Below are 15,018 nucleotides of genomic sequence, written 5' to 3'. Positions count from 1 at the left end.
CCTGGTCCGACCTCGGCTAGACTAGGCCCTTTCTTGCCGGTAGTAGCCGCCGGAGGGGAACAACATTGTCACGCCGAGCCCGTGCAAACGCGCGTTTATGAGGCTTTTCTAACTCCAGGAACAGGCAGAGCTCCAGAAGCTCTCGAACCAAGATACCCCGGATCTGAGCGGCTGTAGTTCGTTATCTGGCTTAGCGTTGGGATTATATCCGTCCTTATTTATCTTCAATCCTCAGATACTCTCTCAATTCCCGTCGAAATGGCGGAAGGCGGCCAGTCAACACCGCAACAGCTTCCCCAGCAGCAGGCCACTCTTCAGACCCAGAAGGTGTCGGATGTCATCCGTAGTTTTCGGCCCGCGAAGGTGGGAAAGATTGATTCCTTGTCTAGCTCGAATCTAACCCGATACTTTACCTAGGTGTTCAAGACGGCCAAACAGGACACCTTTGTAACGTCTCTTGACTTCGACGACCAGGGCGAACATGTCGTTGCTTCCGGCGACGATGATATTATTCAAATCTACGATGTCAAAGGAGGCAAGTCGACGAAAATGGTTCCTAGCAAGAAATACGGCGCGCATTTGGCTCGATTTACCCATCACCCTCGCCAGGTCCTTCATGCCAGTACAAAAGTAGATGGTAGGTACATACCTAGATTTAGTGTGGTTGGATCACCATTCGCTTACTTGGATCAGATTCTCTGCGATTGCTTGACTTGCACAGCGAAGGATATATACGCTACTTCTCCGGACACACAGATAAAGTGACGTGTTTGGCGCTCTCGCCGGGCAGCGACTCGGTCATCTCATGCTCCAAGGACGACACAATTGCGATCTGGGATTTGAACTCCAGACATGCTCAAGGGAAATTGAAGCTCTCGACTCCGTATCTCGTGGCGTTTGACCCTTCGGCATCGGTAATCGCAATCGCTTCTCAGTCTACTTCATCTGTTCTTCTCTACGACTTCCGAAACTACGACAAGGCTCCCTTCTCGACCTTCGATCTTGCCCCTTACGAGGCACAATATACTTCGTCCACGCGCGGAAGGGCATGGACTCGTCTTGAGTTCTCCAATGATGGGAAACATTTGCTTGTTGGAACGGACTACCATGGCCATTTTGTCCTTGATGCCTTTGAAGGTAGTTTGAAGGCTTTCCTGGTCGGCAAGAATGGGTCGCCTGGGCGAGCCGCGCCTGTGTCAACCACCGGGAAGCCTCTTGGACAAGGTGACGCTTGCTTCACACCTGAGGGTAGGTACGTTATTGGCGGGGCGGGAGACCAGCAGGACTTGCTGGTATGGGATTTGCAGCAGACTCCCGAAACGAACCATCTCTTGCAGCCAATGACCAGGCTACCTCATCCCCGGCGGACTGCTATCCTTGAGTATAACCCGAGGTTCAACATGCTAGCTTCCGCAGATAAGGAAGTCTTCTTCTGGCTGCCGGAAGATACACCGAAGGCCGCGTAGGGCCGGTCAACCCGAGAGAGGACATAACAGCAACAATAAGACAATCAGCATTGGCGGTATAGGACGTGGCATTTCTCCGAACCCAAGGACTCTTATTTCTATTATCTCGGTGGAATTGCAGCTTTCAAGTCGGATTCTATAAGGATTTTCATCTTTTTCGGCCCTTTTCTTTGCCTATCAGGCTTCGGGCTGTGTCACACACCCAGATCAGCGGCCCTTGCAGGGTTTCAAGGTTTTCGTCAGCCCTGTGTGATTCGATCATGGCCTCGATCTGTTTGACCACCGTCCGGTTGCTCGTGATGGTCATTATCCCCGTGACCCAACCGTACATAAATACGCTGCCATTGATATTGGATAGTATACTTTCCAATTCCTGGGCAATCAGAGGGAGCTTTGCCTGTTTGGCTTCAGACTCCATCGCAGCCTTGGCGTCGACTGTTTTAATCGGGAGTTTCAGATCAGCAGGTACTTGATAGTCTGACAGCTTTTGAAGTTCCTCAAGGAGACTTGCTGACTTTGCGCCACCAGCAAACTGATCGCCCATCAAGACTGCCATCCTTTTTCTTTCCGTTTCGGTACCAATTGTTTCCACAATTTCGCGCATCCTTATAGCAGCTTCACTAGTGCATAGTAGGTCACGAGCTTTCATTGCCTGCCAAAGTTCTGTTGGCAACAAAGGCCATTCACGCTCAATCTCAATCTGTCTGTTGATGGCTTTGTGATGTTTCGGAGAAGGCGTTATTTCCTTGCTATGGGACAAGTCTGAGATGACGGCGAGCAGTATGGTACAGTCGACATTCAGCGTGGGAGTGAATTTCTTGAAATGGTTTGGCAGAAGATTTCGAACCTCCTCTCTAGCTGGAGCATCCCCATTCGGCTGGGGTTCGCCTCCAGTGCTCGGGATGGATGTAAATACATCCTCTCCACAGTTGACCGTCACCCCATAGCTCCTTATGGCATTTAACAAATCATCAATTTCTGGCGTTTTCTCTTCCTCGACTTTCGGAATCACAAACCGCAGCCGCGGCTGCCTGTAGTCCACCCTAACCAAACTCGCAGCTTTTCTCATATCATTCGCCAGCTTCAGCAGCTCAATCTCGTCATCATCGCCATCAAGATCGCTGTCCTCCCCACAGTCATGATTTTGCAGCACTGTCCTCTCCTCTCCATTCCCATCCTCGGACTCGGCCTCCCACCCCTTTTCCGCCATCTCAAACAGCAGCCTTGTCTCCGAAACAGTGGAAACCTTCACCCACTCTTCCCCATCATCCGCCACAATATCAACAAGCACACTCTTCCGCTTATCCTTATTCTTCCCCTTCCCTGTATTCCCACCCTTGCTATTTTGCCCCTTATCCTCAGTCTCCCAGTAGAACCGCTTCCCGAACGCAACAACCCCCGAACAACTCCGCTTCGCTATAGTCCAGACCGCCTCGTAGAAGGGTAGATTTGCAGATTTTAATGCGTGTAGAACGCGTAGCTCGCTTTCTTCGGCTACGCGGATTTCCTCAGTTATTTGCGCCTCTAGTTTTGATTTGCTCGCGGCGTCGAGGTCCGTAATGTTTCCCGCTTGAAGTTTGGCACTTAATCCTGCTTCGACGGCCTCGTCTAGCTGCGCGGAGAGTTTCTCTAACGTCCGCAGTTCAGAGAGGATATTCGAGCGAAGAGACCGAATTTCAACAATTTGCGGGTTTCGTTGTGTTTCCGTTAGCAGGGTTTTGAAAGAGTCGAGCTCGGAGAGGAGGACGCGGCATCGCGTGAGGAGGGAGTGGGCAAGGGATTCAGATTGGGGTTGGGGTTGTTCGGTTGCGCCTGCAGATGATGGGGTTTGGTCTTTGTTTGTAGATTCTGTGGTTCCAGTGTCCTGAGATGGAATTGTTAGGGCGTCGTTGAGGTCGCGTGCTTCGTCCCCCATCGTGTCAAGGTTGGTGTTTTGTGGATGCGGGGAGTTTACTTTTTTTGGTGGGGGATTTATGATGGATAGTTAACTTATAAGATACTACCTAACTAACTCTAGTCTCTGCTAACTAGTAGGTACACTATACATAGAAAGGGAATGTTTTCGAAGGCTTTAGATCAGTATAATGAGTCACAAGATGCAATCTTTTAGAACCATCGATTCAGACTTATATACTATGTTGTCAAAGAAAAATCTATACGAGCTGAGACCGATTCTCGTACCTAGTCTTCAAGTTTGATCCTAGCCTTCGCATAGCCTGCCTTGTCTTGGGCGCATCTTTCAAACTCGCCTTATGAGACACGATGAAACCCCAATCGGAAGCAAGTCCTACCAACAGCCCGAGTCAAATATCAGGCCGCGGCGTCCACGGGATACAAAATTATCGCTTATTGAGACCTGCAAATAAAAAGTTTGGTTCATCGATCATCACAAAAGCATTAGACTCAAAAGAATTATATAGGAGTTTAGGAGACAAAAATAGGAACGGAAGTACACCGATTCATAACGCCGCCATATGCCTTCAAAGTCGAATACAGTCACGATCCAAGAGCCGTTTCCCAGTGTTAGTGGTACAATGTTGGCAGTTGAGCCACCTTAGGCTAATATCAGTACAAAAGCGGCGCGACTAGTCGCGACCGTTTAACGAAAGTAACCCCTTCCAAGGATTGTCGGGGAACTAATCCATGTCCTTGGTAAGAGCCTTTCTTTCATTCGAATTGCGTGGTGACATGTCTTCATCGTCGGTCCATCGGTCGCCATCTTCACCAACAGCAAAGATCGTCTCGCCATCCAGAGACTCGCGAGTACGTGCGGCGGAGGGAACTGGCTTAGGAGGCACTGGTGATAGATCTCGGCGCGAACCAGATGGAGAATGCTCGTCTAAGCCGCCAAGGGCATCCTCTTCGTCCAATGCACCATTGAAAGATCGAATCTCGAATCCATCATCATCTTGGGCAAGCTGTGTATCAGATTAGCACCAGTGCTTGCAAACGAATGTTAGGTTTAACCTACCTCATCACTCATAGCAAATCGCCGGTTGTTGGCAGTGGGTCGCCACAAATAGGCGATGAAAGCCAAGTCGAAAAGATACACAATACTTAGCCATCCGTCCAACACAAACCACCGGCTCTTCCAATGATCAGGCAAGAAGTCAGCCTCGGTGCGGCTGGCGAACGCAAGCGCATTGATGAAAATAAAGCCAAATAGCACGACAATACTGCCAAGGAGACACCACCAGAGCTTCTTGTACATCATGGCTTTTGTTTTCTGCTTCCTGTCGATAAGATCTTTCATTGTTGCATTCAATGAGCTCAGAGTCCACACATAGAATGCGGTCAGTGTACCAGCAAGAGGAAGCTCAATGAATAGAATGAGAATGCCTGCGGCTTCCGGTGTGATTGACAAGCTCGCAACAGCATAAATCACTGCGAAAACGAAGTGAGTAATGGCGAGAATGCGAACATAGATCATTGTACGCCCGAGCGAAGGCTTGACCACACCATAGCCCATGCAGACAATGAGAAGGAGGAAGAACGAGAAAGAAGTGCGTATGGCGTTCAAAACAGCGACGATAACCATCAGCACTTTCGCACCGATGTTCAGTCCATGTCTGTTTTGGTAATCTAGACTATGTTAGAGACGGTTTCAACAAAGGTTCCAATGCCCGGCATACCGTAAAAGCCCCAGGTCATCAGCTGTTCAACAATCAAGAATACAAGGATTGCGGTGATATAGTTTTGCACCGGTACTGGTATCAATTAGCAATTGGTCAATGACTATACCGAGGCCACCTACGAATGTCATGGCGGTTCTGGACATATAAGAAAGCCCAGTACCTACGGACTGTCAGCAAGACCCCAAGACTTCAAGAATAGAGCCGAACATACAAACCGACCACCGCGTAGACAATTGTCAGGCCTCCATAGAATGGCAATTTCGGGATCTGTGCCGCTGGAAGCTCGCCGTACGCATTCCTAAACTCTACCACGGCTCTGTAGTCATCGGTAGAATATCCATATGTGCTCACGCAGTAGTAGCCGGTCTTTTTAACAGGATAGTTGATGGCTTCGGGGTTCTTGAGTTTGACTGCTTGCGAGATCATACGAAACTTTGAGGCGTCGGTAGCATTCGGGGCGAGAAGGAAAGAGCCGACTTGATCATGTGTACATAGCTTGGCTGTAACGCTCTTTTCATCGCAAATCGACTGGTATTCCTGGAGAAAAAAAGAAAATAAGCGAAACCGTCTTTTCCGTACTTCTCATGGGAAACGACATACTTCGGGATCGTCGGATATACGCCTTCCAACCAAAGCCTCATCAGTCCACTCAAAGATAACTAGGCTGACAATAGGATCGCCTTCGGCAGTAGATTTGGCGAACTTGGTGAGGATGAAGGGATCGACGTTTCCTCCCCAGGACTTGCGGCTATACATGCCCGAGCATTGTAACCGACGGGAGGCATCCTGTGTCTGCGACCGCAAAGTTAACTAAGTAAACAGGTAATTATGGCAGTCAAAGTCATACTATTTCCGCTTCATTTGCAAGGCTCTGTCCTGCCAGCAAAGCAGACAGACAAAGGGTCCAAACCCAGCTTCGCATACTGACTTCCACTGGAGCTATGCGACTGTGCAGATAAGGGTCTAATTCGAATAAAGGGGCATAGGAAAAAGCGTCAGAGGAACAGAGGAGTCAATATGAGATTGCAGTGAATATCCAAGGCTCAGATTGTTCTAGGATAAGCCCAACTCTCGACCGGAGGTGAAACTGTGGCTGTAGTTTGGAGAAGCCGCGTGTTGACACTTGGACGGCCCGCCAATGATGGGTTATCGACTCCGAATAGAGGTGGCGCATTAGATATCACGTGCATAAGGCTGCGGCCACCGCTTGCCGCTTCAACTGCTCCGGTGCTGCCGCCGCTCATTCTGCCTCCAAGAAAAATATCCCCTCCACCCTCCGATCCGCCTCTGGAAGGATCTATTACAGTCAATAATATATTGTACAGAATGCGCGGAAAGCAGCTTTCAAACCTATGTGATGATTGCAAGGAGGCGGACGTTGTGTTGACAATCCGGCGCCGCAATCTCTGCAGGTAGGGTCAATCTTCCGATATCCTTTACAGTTCTAACTCATCTTCTCTGTTAGGGACTGCTATGTTAAGTTTGTGGGATACAAGGTCTTTAGACGCACCGAAAAATATCGACTTCGGAGAGATTTACCAGCAACAGGCCCCTGTCCAGTACTGTTACCTCTCTCGTACGGCCTGTCCTCATCTGTCCTTTTACACATGGTTCATGCCCAACTCGAAAACCAGATTGTACAACCACGTGCCCCGGAACCTTTCGATTTGAATGTCCTTATTATAGAACCGTCGACTATCTCTCCCTCTAGCCCACCGCATGACGAGCCTTTCGAGCTCCTACAGCAACGTTTTCGCCTCGCATCGTTCACACGGCTCCCTTTACACAGTGTTTTCGAATATGTTCGCGAGTTGGATGAAATTCTCCCGAAATATGCTGGCCAGGGCTTCAAAGATGACGCATCACTGTCTCCAAAAGAGCGTCTTGACGCTTTCCGTGCCTCTCTTACCACTGCAACTTCCATTACCGACGTCGACTCTATATTGATAAATAGGCTGATTATCGCTTTCGCCAAGAGTAAAGATTGCGTCGGGATTATATGGGGTGACTCAGACGACCGACTGGCCGCGAAAACTCTGGCCAATGTCGCAAAAGGACGTGGTTCTTCATTAACATGGCGTGTGTCTGATGGAGCGTCCCCATTCGGTGTGGAATTCCGCTTCCCTCTCCGAGACCTTTTCATTGCGGAAATACAGAACTATGCCAACTCCTTCCCGGAACTTGCCGACATCCTAATCCCAGATACACCCCTCCCCGAGAACATCCTGACCAAGAACCTGTCCATTGACCAATTGATGATGCGTTACGTCTCATCACAAGGAAAGAAATACCCCGGCGTTATGTCTAACGTTACAAGAACTGCCAACAAGCTTGATGCATCCCGAATGCCTACAGATGGTTCGAGATGTGTGCTGTGCGACACTACCATATGCAGCTCTGAGGGCACACTTGACCAGACCCGAATCACTCGCGACTTTGTCGACCGTCCGTCGATCGACCTTTGCTACGCATGTGAACGTTCCCGCCCTGGACTAAGCTGATGGACGTGGGACGTGTCTGTCTACTTACGGAACAGGAGAGAATTGATAAAAACTCAGATTTGTTCATTTTACCCATGGACATAAAAGAAATCAGCAAGATGCGTATATTGCCTCTAGTATCACCTCCGGGCCCGAGAGTTGTCGGTAACTCCACTTTCCAAGTCGCTTTCTGGAAGCGCTGATCTATTGTTCCGGCTATTTCGAGAGTGCGATTTCTGTGGCACTGCGGGGTCTTTGACACGCTTACTATGTGCCGATCCACCGTGACGGGGATCGTGCACAGCTTCAGAATCGTATCTGTCAAATTCGTCTGGCAAGCTTGGATCAGCGTCTGTACCGTGTTGTCTGTCCTGCCTCGACGATATGCGCGCTCCTTTCTCCCGCAAGTATTTTTCTAGAACAATCGCGTTTCGCGTGTTGCACTTGTATGCGGCGTCTGCAATATCCCCAACGAACGGTATGAGGCCAATGACAAAATCAATCAAAATGTTGATGGTCATTTGCATTCGAAGCCGAGCGGGAAGGCCTCCGTCGATATCCTCGCAGCTCTTGAGCACCATCATCGCGAGCGCAGCATCAGCTGCATCTCCAAAGCTGGATGCCGGTTAGAAAACGTTGCAATTACCCTGTGAGGTTAACCTACAGAGGAACCAAGCCAATCACGCTGCCCCAGCCGAATCTGATACCGCATAGGCTAAAAAGACAGTAGTCAAGCCGATATGCTCGTCGTTTGACGCGCGTGAGCACTTTGCTGTCATTCTCGGAGAGACCGGGGGGGATGGCTTTGCGCCTTTTCTGAGTCTTCTTGCCAAAGGCACGTCCCAAGCGCGACGCAGGGACTTCCTCGAAGTATGGATCCTGTTTCGGGTAATCAACTGTTAACCACCGAAGCAATGCTCATGCTAGTGCTTCAGACTTACCTCTTGTCCGAAATGATTCCTCGCAGACTCGGCGAGAATCTTTTTCCCAATGAAGGAGAAAAGAAATGACATGATTTGTGCTCGGTCTAAGCTATATAGTAGATTAGCTATAGGGAAGAGCGCGCGAGTAATGATATCGGCGTTTGAAGTAGTCGGATTTGACACTTGTTCACACAGGTTCCGAGGATAAATCTGAGCGGAATTTGATCTTAAGTTCCTCTACGATTCAAACCAAAATATATCTCAGCCAGCCCTTTAAGTCAAAGCCCCTGGGAGGAGGACGTCATTGCACCTCGCCAGCGCATTCTTGGTTTGTGACATAATCTCGGGGTGATCACTTTTCAGCCACAATATATGCACCGCCACACCATTCACAATCCTTTATTGGTCGATGTGCGCCACATGTTGGGCTCTTGGGGAGAGATGTGGCTCAGCTACGTAAGTCCAGGGCTATCCGCCGAGTCACCAGCTCTCCTCTCAACTCTCCTACACCATATCTGACGGCCAGCTGTCGATCCTCTCTTCGCGTTTGTCGCTTGCGTTTGGTGACTGGGCAAACCGCTCGCATTATTTATCGCTTGCACTATCTCCTCAAATTCCTGTACGCTTCAGGGTTGGCGCTTCGCCAAGCACCTCTCCTTGAAGCTGCACAATTGTGCTGTCCAGCCGCGTCGTCCTGCTTCTACCCCCAAACCTTGGAGTACTACTCGGCCATACTAGGCCGTGTTGAAATGCCAAAGCACGCCCTACATTATGACAGAAACAAAAATGCAGCTGGAGGACTGTAAGTCTCTGTCGCTTGCGATATACCCCTCCCTCCCTTCCTTCCGCTCGGCATGACGGGGGCGCTAACGGCGATTGGCAACAGGGCTGGATGACTTATGTGTCCGCTTCATTATAAACCTACCTCGTGAAGAATTAGAATCAGTTGAACGGATATGTTTCCAAGTCGAGGAAGCACAATGGTTCTACGAAGACTTTATTCGGCCCTTGGACCCGGCCCTGCCTTCACTCTCGCTCAAGGCTTTCGCTTTGCGGATCTTCCAGCACTGCCCGCTTATGGCGAATTGGTCCCGATATCACCACATGACTGCCTTCTCCGAATTCCTTGCGTACAAGACCCGAGTCCCAGTTCGCGGAGCCATCATGTTGAACCAGGAAATGGATGAAGTCGTTCTGGTTAAAGGCTGGAAGAAGGGCGCAAACTGGAGCTTTCCCCGAGGGAAAATCAACAAGGACGAAAAGGATCTTGATTGTGCCATTCGTGAAGTCTACGAAGAAACTGGATACGACGTTCGAGACGCGGGCTTGGTCCCGGATGATGAGAACGTCAAGTTCATTGAGATCACTATGCGTGAACAACATATGAGGTTGTATGTTTTCCGTGGCGTTCCTCAGGACGCTTATTTCGAGCCCCGTACCAGGAAAGAAATTAGCAAGATAGAATGGTGGAAACTCTCAGACCTGCCGACCCTGAAGAAGAGCAAACAGTACGATCAAGGACAGGCAGCCGCCAATGCCAATAAATTCTACATGGTTGCGCCCTTCTTGCATCCACTGAAGAAATGGATTGCTCATCAAAAGAAACTAGACCCCAGGGCACACTTGGATGTCAATCAGATTCTCAACGACGGTGAGATTTCGATGGATGAGGGTCTCCATGCCTTAAATGCCAGTCACATACCGGTTCAAGCACCTAGCGAAGTGGCTGTTCCAAGCGACCTGCCAGAACTGGCCGCTCCCCAGGATGCATCTTTACACCTTAAACGCCTGCTTAATATCAATGCTACCCTACCTACACCGGATCCTCTCCAGGCGCTAGCCAATCCCATTCAAACCTCGTCAAAATCTCATGCGCTTCTGGAGCTCCTACGGAGTGGTGGTGTCTCTCCCAATCCTACGCCGCTGCCGCCAAGGGATGACCATGTACCTCAGCCGATGCAACCATCAGGATTCTTCCCGGGCTTCCCCCAGCAACAAGTAGGTGCCCAAGGAAATGGGCCACAACCTCCGTTCTCATTCCACGGTCCACCTCAGAGCCCGTTCTCATCGACCAATCCGCCGATGCCTCGGTTCCCGCAGGAAATCTCAGCAGCTGGCTTCCCCGGACCTCAACAACTTCCAGCGGAGCCTAAGCTTTTCCCACCGGGATTTCCGTCTGTTCACGGGGCTCATGGACAGACACCAGCCCCAGCTCCTTATCAGCGGACTGGAGACCCTCAATTCTCGCATTCGACTCAACCCCGCCAAATTCAAGGAGCCGCTGTGCCGCCTGCTAGCAAGCTACCGCCACCAAAGCTCACGAGCCATTCTTTAGCGTTATTGAGCGTTTTCAAAGACGAGAAGAAACAGACGCCACAGACCGTCGGTGCAACTTTAGCACCGCGCATGGAGCCTTCCCCGAAAAACGAGCGTAAACCATCTCTCCACCAGGATCAATTGCTGAATCTGCTAAAAGGCTCGCCAGCCCCGACTGGCACAAGGCCAGCGGAGCTATCGGCGCATCCAGCATCTCCGGGTCAGAAGCAAATTCTTCAGCGTCCCAGTGTTGACCCGAATTCCGGTCAAGCGCGTCAACACGCTAACAAAGGCGCGTGGACATCTGCAACAGTATCTGGTCCGCTCAATACACCTCAATTTGAAGCTATCACGAAGAAATCCTCTAGGAAAACGAACGAGTCGAAGCGTCAAGCCAATCGCGAGCGGCAGACGCAACCTCTAGCGTCACCCATTACGATTCTACCCAGGCCACAAAGTGCCCGAAGGGAACAAGCACCTACGCCGGTATCAGTACCTCGTGCTCAAACTCCTTCCGAACTGCGGCAAGTGAAGGCAAAATCTCCGGAGCCCCCAAAGGTCTTTCAGCCACAGATATTGCGTCGCTCCGATAAAGCGGATATTAACAGCATACTTCCTGTACGGACAAGAGATGCGGATGCACCTAACGATTCGGGCGATTCTCAGGAAAGTGCCGATACGAAGGCGATTCTGATTCCTCAGCCTGAGGTATATCGAAGACCAAGCCAGACGCCCGCGCAAAGGGAGACACTACTCTCCCTTTTCGGTAAATCTGCTCCTTCTCCCAAAACCTCACCTGCGGAGATGCTTAATCTACAGACTTCTATTCCCAAACGTTCGGGTACGCCCTCTGTTGTGAGCCCTTTGACGCCGTTGCATCATAGCGCCGGAAATGAACTGACTGGGGACCGTGGAGGTCTCACCACCGAAAGAGTAGCATCACCTGCTAACAAAGCATTTTTGCTTGGATTTCTGGAAGGGGTTGCCAAAGGCAGTAAATAATCTGCCTGTCATTTTTTTGAGGAGAATTATAAGCATTGCATGCGTCGGGCTATATTCTAGACTTGTCATATGTACTTATTCGGATCAGCTCTCTCGGAGACTTAGTCTCCCTTTCGCACCCGAGCTAACCTTGTAGTTTCTATCTTATTCAGTTCATTGTGGTACCTAGTAGATATGTAGCGTAAGATACTGCCGTGTCTCACCGCTTATTTCCTATGTCATCGGTCCAGCCAGCTCACATCTCTGCAAATCCATCCGAAGAAGCTCCGTCAACGCTGTCCGAGTACAGCGCATATCAATATGATGCGCTCGGTGCCCTCCCCACAGTCAATATGCGCTCGCTGCTCGCTTCGCAAGCGGCTATTTTCGACGACTTTGCAACCACAAGCTCAACCCCTCCCTCCGCCCCCGCCGCAAGCCGGATATGCTCGTCTCACAAATCGTGGATTGATCTCCATCACGGGCGCCGATAGCACTACATTCCTTCAAGGCCTGATTACGCAGAACATGTTCATTCCCAACGATCCGAACCGGAGGGTCCGACATACCGGCTCTTACACTGCATTTTTAAACTCTACCGGTCGAATCTTGAACGACGCTTTCATATATCCGCTGCCCCAGACGGAGGGTGATTCGCCTGATGGACCGGCGTGGCTTGTGGAGGTTGATAAAAATGAGGTTCCGGGGTTGCTGAAGCACTTGAAGAAGCATAAACTCCGGGCGAAGTTGAAGCTGCGGGCTTTAGATGATGGCGAGCGAACGGTTTGGGCGGCATGGAAGAATCACTCTGAGCCACGGTGGGCAGCATATAACCTTGAGTCATCTTCGTCTTCACCATTCCCAGCGGATGCGTCTGTTGTTGGCTGTGTCGATACCCGCGCTCCAGGCTTCGGATCGCGGTTGATTATACCCGGTCCGGAAGACCTGAAGACGCATTTTCCTGATGAAACTCAGGTTGCGGGGTCGGAAGTTAATTTGGCCGGATATACTGTGCGACGTATGCTACATGGTGTAGCGGAGGGGCAATCCGAAATTCTTCGCGAGTCATCACTACCATTGGAGAGCAATATGGATATGATGAAGGCTGTTGATTTTCGAAAGGGCTGCTATGTCGGCCAGGAGCTTACAATTCGGACACATCACACCGGTGTCGTGCGAAAGCGCATCCTACCCGTTCAGCTGTATCAAGGCGAAGCGGGCGCTGTCTCGGCCACAGAGAGCCCGGTTTATGATCCGTCTATCGAGCTTGCTCTACCTCCGCTCGGATCGAATATCTCCAAAGTCAGTCAGCGTAGGGGCCGCAGCGCAGGCAAGTTTCTAGGCGGTATCGGCAATATCGGACTAGCGCTTTGTCGCTTGGAGATGATGACTGATATCTCACTTACTGGTGAACCCAGCCAATATAGTCCTCAACAGGAATTCAAAATTTCCTGGGAAGTTTTGGACGAATCAGGTGCTCCAGGTGGAGAAGTCAAGGTGAAGGCTTTAATGCCATCATGGACGAGAGAATACATTCTTTCTGGTGGTGCCAAGGGGAACAGTAACCGCGATGGCCACCGAGCAAAAGATTATCTCGAACAACTAGAGGAAGAAGAATCTCAACGGTGAATAGCCGAACCACCGGTTCCGCATACTAATGTACATCTAATCTAGACTTGTATAACGCCACATCAAAGCAAGAAAGTAGCTCTCCAGCGGAGCAATGCATGGGTATCTCAAAGCGTAAAACAAGTATAATACTGTCCAAGTCAGGTAGCTAACCACTGGCGTCCGCGGCTGCCTCGGCTGCATCTGCAACTTCGTCTTCCTTCCTTAGTTGCTCCTCAAGGGCCTTCCGCTCCTTCTCCCGCTGTGCGTTTTTAAGGCGCATCAAAGTGAGTTCCTGGAGGCTGGGTGTATTTGCGCCCTTCGCCGAATCGTCTGGTGTCGGTTTCGCACCACCTGTCGCCGCCGATGAGAAGGAACCGAAAGAAGGAGCCTTTCCAGGCCGGCCGCTGGACCCTGCGTTCTTTAGCCCTGCGAAACTAAATGTAGGCTTGGGGGCAGGTGCAGGTGAGGTTCGCTGCGTAGAAGCGGCCTCTTCTTGGGATAAAGGAGATGCAGAACCACTGTTTCGGCCTGCGAGATCCGGCTGCTCGCCTGTTGCCCAGAAGACAGAGTCAATCACGTTCCAATCGCTGTCAGTCCGTGAGAGACTCTCACGCATGAACTTCTCACTGTCCAGCACAGCGGTATGCGCGCTGACAATAGAGGCAAAGACGACTAATCCTGATGCAAAAGTCTTTTTTTCCTTTTTGTCTCCGACACGCTGCCGTCTGTCCTTGAGCACCAACACACTCTCAATCCTCCCAAATGACCCGAACAAGGTCATCAGCCGTTCCTTGTCTATATCCAGGCCTCGCCCCTCCCGAACCCAGCGTACCTTTACGGCACGCTCCTGCTCAGGAACACTCGTCCCACCCTCATGCGAGCGATCGACCTTCTGCGAGCTCCTATCCTTAGCCCGCTGCCTCTCCTCCTCCTCTTCCCTGATCCTCTTCTCATCCTCTTCAACCTCCAGCCTCAGCTTCTCTTCCGCCTCCCTCCTTCTCCTCCTCCCATCCTCTGCAATTCTCTCAATCTCCCTCGCCAACTTCTCCTCCGCATCACCATCACCCGTAGCGGCCCAGGCCCTCTTTACCCCCCTTTGTCCCCCACTAACCCCCGCAGCGCCCGCCCGCTCCCTAGCCTCAAGATCCTCCTTCATCTTTCTCTTCGCCGCATCCATGAGATCATGCTCCCTCTTCTTCCGTTCCCGCGCCTCTCGCGCATTATCGTAGAGCTGCCGCACGGCCGGGTCGGAGAGGACATCGTTTGCGATCTGAAGGAGATGGAACTTGTCGATGTCTGCTTGCGTTGGGTTTGTGATCTTATCAGGATGGTATTTTAGGGCTGTGCGACGGTAGGCGCGACGGATTTCGGTGTCGGAGGCCGCAGGGGAGATGTCAAGGAGGGCGTAGAAGTCGTGCGCATTCGAAATCGCGTGGGATTTGAGGTCGTCGGTTGACATTGTGTCGGTTGCGGAGGGTTCTTGAGTGTGTTAATTTGGCTAGTATAGTGAGAGGAAAGGTCGTCCAGGTAAAGTAGGAAAGATAGGTACGGCTGGACCGAGTGGGCTGTTTGAAGCTCTCTGAGTCTGCCTGGAGAAAGTTGCTCG

The 15,018-nt window shown here is 50.9% G+C and overlaps 7 protein-coding genes across 7 annotated transcripts; 3 read left to right on the top strand and 4 right to left on the bottom strand.

The window, feature by feature from the left end:
• Positions 1-121: 121 nt before the first annotated feature.
• Positions 122-1,540, top strand: BJY04DRAFT_2386 (WD-repeat containing protein SWD2). Its single transcript, XM_073719988.1, has 3 exons — positions 122-363; positions 418-637; positions 694-1,540. The coding sequence occupies exons 1-3, from the start codon at positions 259-261 to the stop codon at positions 1,464-1,466; spliced, it is 1,098 nt and encodes a 365-aa protein (XP_073577248.1). The 5' UTR covers positions 122-258; the 3' UTR covers positions 1,467-1,540.
• Positions 1,480-3,426, bottom strand: BJY04DRAFT_2382 (uncharacterized protein). Its single transcript, XM_073719986.1, has one exon. The coding sequence runs from the start codon at positions 3,379-3,381 to the stop codon at positions 1,615-1,617; it is 1,767 nt and encodes a 588-aa protein (XP_073577247.1). The 5' UTR covers positions 3,382-3,426; the 3' UTR covers positions 1,480-1,614.
• Positions 3,427-3,565: 139 nt separating this feature from the next.
• BJY04DRAFT_175903 (putative integral membrane protein (Ptm1)) lies at positions 3,566-6,324 on the bottom strand. Its single transcript, XM_073709401.1, has 7 exons — positions 5,949-6,324; positions 5,702-5,893; positions 5,313-5,638; positions 5,221-5,261; positions 5,099-5,173; positions 4,438-5,048; positions 3,566-4,384 (listed from the first exon to the last, which is right to left on the bottom strand). Exons 1-7 carry the CDS (start codon positions 6,021-6,023, stop codon positions 4,103-4,105), a joined length of 1,602 nt encoding a protein of 533 aa, XP_073577246.1. The 5' UTR covers positions 6,024-6,324; the 3' UTR covers positions 3,566-4,102.
• On the top strand, positions 6,262-7,662 carry BJY04DRAFT_2364 (uncharacterized protein). The gene is made up of 2 exons (XM_073719980.1): positions 6,262-6,513; positions 6,567-7,662. The coding sequence occupies exons 1-2, from the start codon at positions 6,428-6,430 to the stop codon at positions 7,600-7,602; spliced, it is 1,122 nt and encodes a 373-aa protein (XP_073577245.1). The 5' UTR covers positions 6,262-6,427; the 3' UTR covers positions 7,603-7,662.
• Positions 7,663-7,721: 59 nt separating this feature from the next.
• Positions 7,722-8,594, bottom strand: BJY04DRAFT_212466 (DUF4112 domain-containing protein; the record flags this gene model as incomplete). Its single annotated transcript, XM_073714594.1, has 3 exons — positions 7,722-8,196; positions 8,246-8,460; positions 8,523-8,594. 3 exons carry the CDS (start codon positions 8,592-8,594, stop codon positions 7,722-7,724), a joined length of 762 nt encoding a protein of 253 aa, XP_073577244.1.
• A 696-nt stretch (positions 8,595-9,290) lies between these two features.
• Positions 9,291-13,430, top strand: BJY04DRAFT_204358 (decapping enzyme complex catalytic subunit DCP2; the record flags this gene model as incomplete). The annotated part of the gene is made up of 3 exons (XM_073713477.1): positions 9,291-9,306; positions 9,391-11,736; positions 12,112-13,430. The coding sequence occupies 3 exons, from the start codon at positions 9,291-9,293 to the stop codon at positions 13,428-13,430; spliced, it is 3,681 nt and encodes a 1,226-aa protein (XP_073577243.1).
• Positions 13,431-13,528: 98 nt separating this feature from the next.
• BJY04DRAFT_175892 (putative cell cycle control protein (Cwf23)) lies at positions 13,529-14,502 on the bottom strand. The gene has a single exon (XM_073709400.1). The coding sequence runs from the start codon at positions 14,191-14,193 to the stop codon at positions 13,579-13,581; it is 615 nt and encodes a 204-aa protein (XP_073577242.1). The 5' UTR covers positions 14,194-14,502; the 3' UTR covers positions 13,529-13,578.
• Between the last annotated feature and the right edge of the window lie 516 nt (positions 14,503-15,018).

This window comes from Aspergillus karnatakaensis (assembly GCF_047715665.1).
Source record: "Aspergillus karnatakaensis strain CBS 102800 unplaced genomic scaffold BJY04scaffold_1, whole genome shotgun sequence".
NCBI classification, from domain to species: domain Eukaryota; kingdom Fungi; phylum Ascomycota; class Eurotiomycetes; order Eurotiales; family Aspergillaceae; genus Aspergillus; species Aspergillus karnatakaensis.
The sequence above is the reverse complement of the archived record's forward strand: the minus strand, read 5'-3'. Positions and strand labels throughout refer to the sequence as shown.

What these genes read in the sequence shown, in the direction of transcription:
- BJY04DRAFT_2386 (XM_073719988.1), top strand. Translation starts at nt 259, where the DNA reads ATGGCGGAAGGCGGCCAGTCAACACCGCAACAGCTTCCCCAGCAGCAG. An exon ending in GTAGTTTTCGGCCCGCGAAG is followed by an intron (nt 364 to 417) that starts GTGGGAAAGATT and finishes TACTTTACCTAG; the next exon opens with GTGTTCAAGACGGCCAAACA. An exon ending in TGCCAGTACAAAAGTAGATG is followed by an intron (nt 638 to 693) that starts GTAGGTACATAC and finishes TACTTGGATCAG; the next exon opens with ATTCTCTGCGATTGCTTGAC.
- BJY04DRAFT_2382 (XM_073719986.1), bottom strand. Translation starts at nt 3,381, where the DNA reads ATGGGGGACGAAGCACGCGACCTCAACGACGCCCTAACAATTCCATCT.
- BJY04DRAFT_175903 (XM_073709401.1), bottom strand. Translation starts at nt 6,023, where the DNA reads ATGCGAAGCTGGGTTTGGACCCTTTGTCTGTCTGCTTTGCTGGCAGGA. An exon ending in TTGCAAATGAAGCGGAAATA is followed by an intron (nt 5,894 to 5,948) that starts GTATGACTTTGA and finishes TTGCGGTCGCAG; the next exon opens with ACACAGGATGCCTCCCGTCG. An exon ending in GATTTGCTATGAGTGATGAG is followed by an intron (nt 4,385 to 4,437) that starts GTAGGTTAAACC and finishes TCTGATACACAG; the next exon opens with CTTGCCCAAGATGATGATGG.
- BJY04DRAFT_2364 (XM_073719980.1), top strand. Translation starts at nt 6,428, where the DNA reads ATGCGCGGAAAGCAGCTTTCAAACCTATGTGATGATTGCAAGGAGGCG. An exon ending in CGGCGCCGCAATCTCTGCAG is followed by an intron (nt 6,514 to 6,566) that starts GTAGGGTCAATC and finishes CTTCTCTGTTAG; the next exon opens with GGACTGCTATGTTAAGTTTG.
- BJY04DRAFT_175892 (XM_073709400.1), bottom strand. Translation starts at nt 14,193, where the DNA reads ATGACCTTGTTCGGGTCATTTGGGAGGATTGAGAGTGTGTTGGTGCTC.